Source organism: Necator americanus, chromosome II, assembly GCF_031761385.1.
Source record: "Necator americanus strain Aroian chromosome II, whole genome shotgun sequence".
Classification (NCBI taxonomy): Eukaryota; Metazoa; Nematoda; class Chromadorea; order Rhabditida; family Ancylostomatidae; genus Necator; species Necator americanus.
This window is the reverse complement of record NC_087372.1, coordinates 35,979,864-35,990,420: the sequence shown is the minus strand read 5'-3', so window position 1 is coordinate 35,990,420 and position 10,557 is coordinate 35,979,864. Positions and strand designations below refer to the sequence as shown.

The 10,557-nt window shown below is 40.2% G+C and overlaps 2 protein-coding genes across 5 annotated transcripts; both read right to left on the bottom strand.

Moving 5' to 3' along the window:
* Positions 1–78: 78 nt before the first annotated feature.
* RB195_020525 (uncharacterized protein) lies at positions 79–1,324 on the bottom strand (the record flags this gene model as incomplete). Of its 2 annotated transcripts, none has more annotated exons than XM_064188870.1 (4): positions 79–195; positions 248–383; positions 976–1,046; positions 1,226–1,324. In XM_064188870.1, 4 exons carry the CDS (start codon positions 1,322–1,324, stop codon positions 79–81), a joined length of 423 nt encoding a protein of 140 aa, XP_064044751.1. The 2 variants fall into 2 exon arrangements, with proteins under 2 accessions (XP_064044751.1, XP_064044752.1); XM_064188871.1 differs by having other exon boundaries at positions 1,226–1,240.
* A 1,343-nt stretch (positions 1,325–2,667) lies between these two features.
* On the bottom strand, positions 2,668–10,496 carry RB195_020524 (uncharacterized protein; the record flags this gene model as incomplete). 3 transcript variants are annotated; one of them, XM_064188868.1, is made up of 12 exons in its annotated part: positions 2,668–2,762; positions 3,876–3,983; positions 4,067–4,208; positions 6,490–6,557; positions 7,021–7,218; positions 8,026–8,110; positions 8,186–8,299; positions 9,223–9,263; positions 9,353–9,399; positions 9,954–10,024; positions 10,081–10,119; positions 10,485–10,496. In XM_064188868.1, the coding sequence occupies 12 exons, from the start codon at positions 10,494–10,496 to the stop codon at positions 2,668–2,670; spliced, it is 1,020 nt and encodes a 339-aa protein (XP_064044748.1). The 3 variants fall into 3 exon arrangements, with proteins under 3 accessions (XP_064044748.1, XP_064044749.1, XP_064044750.1); XM_064188869.1 differs by lacking the exons at positions 10,081–10,119; positions 10,485–10,496 and adding exons at positions 9,717–9,846; positions 10,143–10,162; XM_064188867.1 differs by lacking the exons at positions 9,954–10,024; positions 10,081–10,119; positions 10,485–10,496 and having other exon boundaries at positions 9,353–9,422.
* Positions 10,497–10,557: the final 61 nt, after the last annotated feature.

Sequence of the window (10,557 nt, the reverse complement as noted above, 5' to 3'; positions counted from 1 at the left end):
GTAATCGTTTTTGCATACTCATAAGTATACACTTTATAAAGACCTGTACAATCACAATACAATTGCTCATACTTATTCTCAAATATAGGATGAATGACCACATACGAGCTGATCAACTCGAGTAGCGAAGAGATCACTAGTGATTTGCGTCGACGTATCAATCAAAGGATTTTTCATAACAGTATCCACATAGATCTTAATAATTTATTCTAAAGAACCTATATACCTTCAATTATTGGCGACATACCTGATAAATCGCTCTTATGAGCTCAGGGATCCCTACTGCCGATGGATCAGTGTTCATGACCATTTTAAGGCCCGTTGGTGTTTCCATATAATTCATTCGATATGATGACGTTTTGAAATATCGAACAAGTTGTTGCCTAAACAAAAAAAAATTAGAAAAAGGATACCAGATGAGTAACGCAAGTTTTCATATGAGATGATAGATAAGGTTAGCATACTGTGATAACAACAAAATTCCCCGTTGGGTGCTAAAGTGGTTAGAGGAGGCCAGAAGTCGGTACTCTATTTTGAGGTCTGTGAGACCTCTTTCGCGCTAATTTCAGAAGTAGATCATGAATATAACACTATCACTTTGTAAAAATCAAATCTGAACGAATTTTCGTAAAACAAGCTCAATAAAGAATTCGACTCCTATGCATTCATTAAAACTGAGCTTTAAGTCAATCACCAACAAAAAAAGGTTTTGACATTAAAGAGGGCCGTTGGGAAAGGTATAGCCTTGAAAAAGGCTGTTCGATCCAAATATCTCAAAACCTTGGACTCAGTAGAAGATCGCTCGACTAGTAACCAAGAAAGTAAGTGTGATTACAGGAAAATAAAATACTCAATCGAAACAAAGCAATCCAAAGTATTTCTAAGAACGAGAATAGAATAATTTCTAAAAACAATTTAACCAAATTATCCCTGATTAAGAATTGTATTATTGCAAGAAAGAGGAATTAACCGTACCCATCTTTACTTGAAAGTCGCTCTGCGAATGAACGTAGTGATAAAAGCATTCCAAACATCAGCTTAAACTCCTGAAATAAATATAGCTGAAGTAAATAATGAAAAAAATTCTCGAAGCCCTTATCAGCCTATGTTCTTGCTCTCTGCTCCATAACTATATCTCCAAAGAAGAGGCATAAATACTATCCAACGAATGTACACTTTCTTTCTGAAAAAAAAATACGAATACAGAGAAAACCCAACAAGTAACCTCTGTTCTCGGCATCCCTGATTGTTTGTCTCTTCTCCATTCTCTATAGAAGATACAGACACCATCTCTATTAAAGAGATAGAAATTAAAAATTGTCATAAATCCTTCAACCAGGTGAGTTTTATCTCTGAAATGGAAAAAGGAAATAATGAATGAACACATAATAAAAATCACACAGTAAAGGAGATAAAACCCAATCATTTTGAAAAGAAGAAAAAAGAAAACGGAGACTGTGAGAGAAAAGTCTAGCTACTTCGAAGATTGCGTGCAGTTGCGTACAATGCAGGGTTGTGCCGTCAACAATCCATACAGTGGCAATAATGGATGATGTCAGATGAGGATCGGAGATTTTCCTTCGGGATTGTCTCTGTTTCAAGACGAAACAGTAAAGCAATGTCTAGACATCTTTGTAAGGAATGATTTCTGAGCCTATCTGTGAAAAACAGCGCGCTGAGGTGTTAGCGACAAGAGCAGATGTCTTGCGTTTACTGTAGTTCCTCCTCGCATGTGATTTCCTACTCTAATCTGTTTTCATCTGAGGAAAAATTTTATGACCAGTGAACACTTAAGAAGAGGTTGGGGAGGATGAAGTGGAACTTGCGGAGACCAAGTCCAAACACAAACCGAAAAAAAAGCTGGAAATAAGGCGGATGAAAGAAAAACATCCCACAAGTGTTATAGGGAAATAATTTTTTTTTTTAAAATCCAAATACACTAGGATCTCTGCTTCCACCTTCTCTCCTAAAGTTCTAGAAATCTTCGTGAGTAACGTTTCTATGCACAGATAATTATTCCACTCAAACGATCCCGATGAGCGTTCTACGAGTACAACGAAGATAGTTGTAGAACAGGGGATATCAGGCAAAAGAAATGACGACATTCTGGTGATGCGGAGCGGCAGTGAGAGTAAACATAAGGACCAGCCAGCACCTAGACCGGTAATGCTTCTAGTCAGAGTTAGCGGGGTAGCGGTATCAAATTTAAGCATGAATGCGAAGATTTCCCCCCTTATCCCGAGTTAGCTCTTCTGAAGCACTCCGAGATTGGCCAGTGAGGTCATGTTGCTGCGAGGAAATTCCCATATATCTGCTACGGAACTTTTTTAAACTTTTAGGTTACACATTCATTTTCATTTCTGAAATGATTCACTGCTAAAACAACGAAAAAAGAAGCCTAAACTTTTATTCAGCGACGTTTGAACAAAACTTATAGCTATTCGGGAAAACGTAAAAATACCAGCACATTATCTTAGAAAAACACAGAAAAACACTAAAATAAGAAATCATACTGAAACATTACAATCGTTGGTGTTTCAAAACATGAAACCACAACATCCCGAACAACAGGAAATGTCATTTATTTAAGAAAAAAAGAATAAAAGGGCGAGAATTTTGTCATCTGTATATGTGTGGGTTCATGTACTTTACACCAATTCCATTCAGCTACAGTAAGTATAGTTTCAAAAATACGGTGAAAATTGAGACTGCAGCGAAAAAACCTCCCACGAGTGCGAAAACCATCACATGCTTCTCTACATCTGAAGAAAAAGAGGAAACGACTTTTGATCTTTGATCTAAGAACTATATCATTTCGTTCACCACGAGAACTGTTCCCAAACATGTCGCAATGTCAGAAACGTTTCGTATCTATAAGTACAGGTTAAAGGATAAACGTTAGTGGAAAATCGTGTTCATTCAATCCTTTTATCTCCTTAATCGCTTAGGAACTTAAGCGCAATATCTGTTTCTTGTCTACTATCTTCTTTTTTCTCCTCATAACAGCAAATAACTGCCAGTCAGTCACTATATTTCCAGAAATTCTTCTTCTAAAAATTGTAGGAAAAATGTATTCTATATCCTATCTTAAAGAAAGAGAAAGAAAAAACAGAACAAAAGAAAAGAAGGGATCCCATACCAGAAAGAGACAAGAAATAATGCATGTTTTGGAGAAGAGGGGTAAAACAGTTAATGCTTCGACGTATAGTCGTCGGGAGAAAACAACATGAAGCATGGTGCAGTTGCGTAACCGGCTGCGCTCGCGTGCTGCGTGCGTTTGAGCGTGGTACCATTCTTCGCTGTAGTTCGCGATGGTCCCATCTCGATTCCGCCGAAAGTGGTATGAACCTATTACACCACAGATACAAGTAGTAATTCTTTTTTTTTGACAGGTACCAAATATTCTTTGTCCATTAACGACATACGAAAGTTATCACAACTCTTATCAGTTTCTCAGCTGAGAACAATGAAGGAGAAGTTTGAAGACGGCATGCAGAACTAGGTAGCGTAGTGTTACGGGACATATGTTATACAACTGGCGAGGACCATTTTTCGCTTGTACTCTCACAGACTTTTGATGTGTTCTTCATCAACTAAGAGACGTTGTTGAGTGTAATCGTAGGAAATATTTCTCTGAGGAATAAGAAGGAAACCTCAAACATCTCTGCAAATCTGCTTTTATGAGGATTCTGGAGCAATAATTACAACGTTGGCATTAAGTGTGGCATCGCGAATACTTCTTTCTGAATAGAAATACCAGCAAATAGCAATAGCAAATATCTATTTTTAGAGTTATATATTTGGGTTTTTGGCGACATCGTTGATGTTCGGGGACTAGTTCTCACATACTAGAAAGGCACCGAAAGCGAACTAACATTTCCGACAGAAAATATCCATGTTGTCAGTGATAGAGATATTCATCTGACTTCTCAAATGTTGCTCCAATTTCTCAGATATGCATAAAAATGGATTACGAGCAATCACTGTAAATATAAGATTTGAAGATGAAAAAAAATGAAAAACATTGAAAATGCTGTGTGACTGATAAAAAGATGTTTTTTTTTACCGTTTTGACAATATCTATCAGGAGTAAATCTGAATCCACGAAGAAATTCAATGTCTGTAAGCAATGTGTCTGTGACAATTAAACAACCATCAACATCACCAGCAACTGGTGGTATTTCACCCTCCGCATTATAGGAGAGAACCTGAAAGTAGTCGAGGTCGGATAATAAAGAGATGTCAAAGCGAATTGCGGACCATTTTACCGCAATAATTATGATTTTTTTCAGCTTAATGCTAATTCCATTTCATTTTATTTCTTTTGAATACCTTATTTTTATTTTATTTCATATAAATTAAAACTCGTGGACGATTTGTAACGCATGTAACAGCGCCAGTTCCCGAATGAGTTTATTCCATATGATTATTCATAATATAGGCCAAGTTGAAAGAAAAAGCGCTCTGCTTAGACTAATCTAGATGATATCGCTTGAATTTTTCAGGGTCTGCCGTTGATTACAGTGCAAAGTATAATCATTCCGAGAGATGACGTGACTTAGTTGACTTGATCGGTGAACGGGTGTTACGGCCTAATGCGGCTAACCGCATCTTCACCGGCCTGTGTCGTCCTTGAACTTACACGAGCTCATCCTGTTTGATCTTCAGCTAGAGTTCGCATAGAATCTACCCATCCGTCGCTATTCCATAAGCGGCGGAAATTGACGTCTTGAGTATCAATGCCACGTGTCCTCAGATCTTCTGTCCAGAACATTCCTAAGCGAAGTCGGTTTTCTGTAACTACTTCAGAAGCCCGGGCAAGATGTTCATGTTTTCCTTGCGTTATCTGCCAGTAAACGATATCCATTTCCGAGTGAAGTTCTTCGTTATGGCACACCATTGACCAAAAGTAGCCAAGAAATCGTCTAAACAGCTTCCTTTCCATGCACTCGAGCTTCTCCATCACCGTTGACGGCGCTGCCCAAGTCTCCTATCAGCACATCATGATATGGCAAACTGCTTTCTTCGTTTTTCGAGTCGAGTTTCAGTTGATGTTGAGCTCCCCAATATCTTTTCCGTAACCATAAAGCTGAGAAGAACTGGGCGGTTGTCAGAATCGAATGCGACATCCCAGCCAGCTCTACATTTTTGGATATTTGACAAAGGGATGTTCTTCGTCAAAAGCAATCGAGCTGAACCTGAAGAGCCGAGATCTTCCGTTTTCGCTGCTCTCCTGCCGTTGATGGGGTTGTCTCTTGCCACAAAAGCTGATGGCGTCGATGATTCGTTTTGATCGAGGATACAGTAATGAGGTTCGTCTGCTCACAAAGGTCTATCAGACGGTTTCCGTTAACCGATGTTTGCTCCGTGAGAAAAAACCATTCCCCAAGCACATCGGATAGTTGTTCAAGTCCCATCTCTGCGTTAGCATCAATTCTGATAATCACGGCTTCCTGGATTAGTATCTTGGATATCAGTGTATAGAGTCCATCATAAAACGCGTCCTTGTTACGGTCCTCTGCGGTCTCCGTAGGTGCATGGGCACTTTTGATCCAGAGTTGACGTCCTCTGCGATCCCGTACAAAGGCGCATCTAAACGACGTTGAGACGAATTCCTCCACCAAGTTGTTGTAATCCTTCCTCACAGCTATCGCGCAGCCACCTACCTTCCTCTCAGCGTCGCCGCAGGGATGGTGTAGCTGTCGATAGTGAGAGCGCGATGTCTGACGCGTGTTTCCTCAAAAGCAGCAAACGTGAATGCAGATATCCCAGAAGACTGGATAGAGCGGCTTGTTGGAGCTTGACAGCGACCGGGAGTTCAATGTTACGAGACGGATGTTTGTTGCCAAAGATTTCATGTTTCACCCAGGCATTCGACCTTTAAGGACACTCGGTTTGGCATGGTGGCGACAGCACCTTTATTAACCTATGGAAAGCTTTTGCCATATAACGGTGCAAGTTATATAGCTCGCACGCTCCCAAGGTACCTACAGGAATCTTCGAATTGCAGCGAATGCAACGCGGTCGCACAAGGCAACACGACTGAATACGAAGATAAGGCTACATGACAATGAAACCAGACGCATTGGATATACAACTTCGAAAATGAAATCCATTAGACGCAGTCTTTTTGGTCGAATCTCAACAATATCCGTATCCTTGAAAATATTTTAAATTGAGCTTAATGAAATTATTATTTTTTATTCAGTTTTACAAGCTAAACCCGGGAAGACTGCAACGCTGATGTTAACGTTAGCCCGGACGCCGAAATCTCAGTCAGCTACTTTCGATTGTTAATCAACATAGTAGCCCATAGTTGTTGAAGGCATGCACTCCCTTTCAAAAGGTGTTCGAGTTGGTTCAAGCGCGTCGCGGTTACCCAGGTGAACAAAAGTGCCGGAAAGTTGATGCGACGCAGACTTTGCAATGAACAACAGGTGTTCTTTAACAGTATTCCTTGACTCCATTGCAACATTTCAGAAAACTTACAATGTCTCCATAATAGGCTTCACAGTTCAGTTGAGCTAGATCCTCAATACGTCCAGGTGTGGAACATTCTGAAATTTTGTTTCATACGTACGCGAAAAGTATAAATCCTAAGCCCTACAATCCTGAGTTCTCGGATATATTTCCATGTAAAGGGCTGTTCTGTTGCTAGGCAATAGAAATGGTTGGATCGACAGGCAGTACAGTTGGGCAGCACCGCTACAGTAACTTTTTCAAGGTGCACTAACAGCTACAATGATTATTATCGAATGATTTTTGCAGGTGACCTTTTTTCCTGCTTCCCAAAAATATTTTTTATTTTGCTTTCACCAGTTTTTGCTGTACTCTAAAATTTCGCTACTGTTTCAGAAACATCACAGCAGCAGGAAAAAAAAACCTGAAGGAGCTCAAATCACATTAGGGAAGTAGCAGTGCCATAGAATGTGATTAAGCAGGAGGCGAAGCAAGAAATCGTGAAGTTCTGAGCCATATCCAGTCGGATCCAGAAGAAAAAAGAAAATTCCAGTAACTCACCGCCTTCTATAGGTTCGAGGAATCGAAAAGTTTTGAAGATCCTCATAAGTTCTTCAATACTCCGACGTTCAAGTTTGCGATTACCACGTATTATCGCCACTGGAGGATTATTCACATGCTCATTTTGGTAGAATTTCACATTTGGGTTGAATTCAATTGACACTAATTCGGGATTACCGATTACCGTTAGAGCCGCACCTTAATTCACAAAGTTAACAAGAGGAAAGCAGCTGTGTACAGATATTATATAATGTATATATATTGAATAAATGCGATGTATATGTATTGAATAAAGGCGGTGTAACGCAGTCGGTAAGAGGTAACGCTGAAGGTTTTAAATGATTGAAGTTTGAATCCGCCGTAGTGCTAACCAAGCCTTTCATTCCTCCAGGGTCGACAAATTGGTACCAGACTTGTTTGGGAGATGAAAAACACTGACTACACGTTACACGTTCGTAAACTTCAAACGATTCTGAATTGAAGTGAACGTGGTGGCACATCGCAAACGGATTGATCAACGCCAAACACCTTATCCAATTACTTCATACGTACTGAATATATGTGAATTAAAGGTATCAGGAGTTCCACGGCCTGTTCATAGTTTTTTTTTTTTTTTACAGCAGATGACGCAGCGTGAGAAATCACACGAACGAGAAAAGTTCACACTATTGATTTGCCGCGCACGAGATAGGAAATAAGGCGAGGTGTTCGCGCGCGGCAAAAAGTGTACGCCTTCGCGTCATTTGCTGCAAATACCTCGTGGTTGTCGTTCCACCTTGCTGCTATCCTGTACTCTGTCAGATGGCGCAGCGCCGCGCGTCAAAACCATGAACCCCGCTTTATGGGAGAGATTAGGAGGTAGGTGATGACGAACTCCTTCGTAAGGCCTATTTTTCGTTCAGATGTGATTTTGGAACTCTGTCAAAATAGACTCAATGGTTGTCTTGAGATGACTCCTTCCTTTCCCACATAACAATTACTATAACGTGGATGTTCCATTTGTACCTGCATGACAGGCGTTCCATCGTAACAGATTCGGGAATCTCAGTCGCGTGAATAACGTATTCTGTACATCAAGGCACATATTAACCTAAAAATGCTCATATATCCTCGGCTATGAACGTTTCTTCTTCTTTTTCCCCCTTTTGAGAAAGCACAAACCAACCTCGAGAACGCTTTCGAATAGATCATTAAATAGATCCTCACTGATAGTCCGAGCATCGAAAAAGAATCCGATTGAAGATTTTCCAAGTTTTTTCTGCCCAATGCAGTATTTTGCCTACAAAATTTGTCAGTTATTACTGGAACCTTCAGCAAAAGTTCATACACGTTCGATTTTGCTTCGACTTGTGCAAAAGAGCACACAAATTCATGATGAACTTCTGTATTGATGTCAAACAGCCAGAAATTTGGAAATAATTCGCACGCCACTTTTTTGTTTTCCATTTCAAGAATTTATATTGTGTCGTACTAAATAATAAATGTTTTCGAGTTTGTTTGTTTGTTTACTTGAAAAACTACAAAATTGCCACTGCAGAAAAGCTTTAAAGATGCGGATATGAATTTTAGTCGAAATAACGAGTTTGTTGTATAGTCCAGTTAAAACGACTCGAAGCACGGTGCAGTTGCGTACGGTGCGCTGCGCTCGAAGCGGCGCGGTGAAGATGGCGGTTGGAATCGACGTTGGACCATCGCGAACTGCAGCGATGGACTGTGCTAACAAGAGCGCAGCCGCTTACGCAACTGCACTAAGTAAGATTGGGTGTCTAAAGGATTAAGTAAACTAGTAAATCTCACTGATCAATCGCTGCAGGAACTAAATATTTTACGTAACTGCAAACCATCGGATTCTTATATTTTTTATATGGTTGGTAATTTTTGGACAAGATTTGGTGGATGAAGAAAGAAGAATGGAGAAGGATCGTTTCTGCATCCTTCTCATCTCTGGATACTAGGATTTCAGAGCTATGTTTAGACGCCGATACATATGTTTACTTGGACGATCGCAACGCGTCTGCAACTCAAGCTATCTTTCTGCTAGACATACTCTCTTCTTTAGGATGTGCTGCAATAAAACCTGTATTTGGATCATTCGAGCAAAAACAGGAATCTTTTCCTAGAATTCAGTAATAGGCAGAGCTTCTGCAATATGGAATGTGTCCCATACTGTGACTCAAACCTGGAACTTCCCCGTAAACTCACAATTTCAGTTCCATCCATCGATGATTGGAGATTTTCGCATACTGAAATAAGTATAAAACAGATCTAAATGACCAAGAACCAATAACTCTTCGTGTGTTACGCCAAAATCAAGGTTCCATTTGAAACGTACTATTGTCTGGTGTGTTCCGCAAAGTTCCTGAAGCGGTGACGAAGAAGCTGAAGAAGAGACTGTAAAGCATTCGAGAGTCACCGTACGAAGTAAATGAAACTTACTCATGTTCCAGAGCCAACAAACAACAAATAGAAGAAATCATGCGTGATAGAGTTCATTTCAAATGAGTAAACAACTCCAACACTCATTTTTGCTTTTGTTGCTTTTGCAAACCGAGATCACAAAGAAGACTGTGATGACTCCTATCCAGAATTGTCGCCATCGAATACATTATAATATAATTGGCTCAAAACTATCTGAGATATATGAGCTTGCGCTCGAAGCGGCGCGGTGGAGCAAGTGCTAAGTATTGGGGCGGGACCGATCGCTAGTTTCACTCGGACTGCCAATAACGAGGGTCCCTCCTCGATCGCAACCATCACGTTCAACGGCGTCGCTTCGAGCACGCACGGTCACTTGCGCTACAGCAGCGTGCTTCATGTCGTTTTGACCTGAGTATATCCGGAAATATAGATGTGAAATTAAGTAAACATAAGAAATAATTATAGTACAGAAAAAATAGGAATAGAAATATGTGTGTAAGTAACTAAAAACATACAATTGTAATAAGTATAGTCCGAATGGGTTCCCCACGAATCGCAGGTGGGGGCGGGGCGCAAGGGTTGCGCACTGCAACAGAAACCGTTGTAAGAAATAGCGTTCCGGGATCGTACGTTTACACTTACACAGGGAGAGATGAACGGAATCACCCTCTTCCGCACAGCCTACGACCCCGTATAGGCGTTACCCGGCTGAAACCCGTAACATCCCAGATTCATGGGGTGATCCCTTCAACAAAAAAAAGTTGCCATCTTGGGATCTGAGCGCTCAGTACTCCTTATTTTGTACTAGCTTTTCCGCTCTCAGTGGTTATCACTGATTCAGCCTAATACTTTTTGAAAATTGCGGAAAAATTAAAATTTGAAAATGAAATTCACTTGTTAAAAATTAAAAATTAACATGCGACAAATTGCGTTGCAATAAAATTGTACTCTACCACGTCAAACGTGTTCAAACATGCTGAAATAGGTCAACCCTAATTAAAAATCATGTTATAACAAGGGAAATGGTGTAACTGACAAGTAACAACCGGTCCATACATATCAAGCGATGGAAGCGCTAAACTTCCAAGAAAGACACGGTTTACGGCTTATTCCACTACT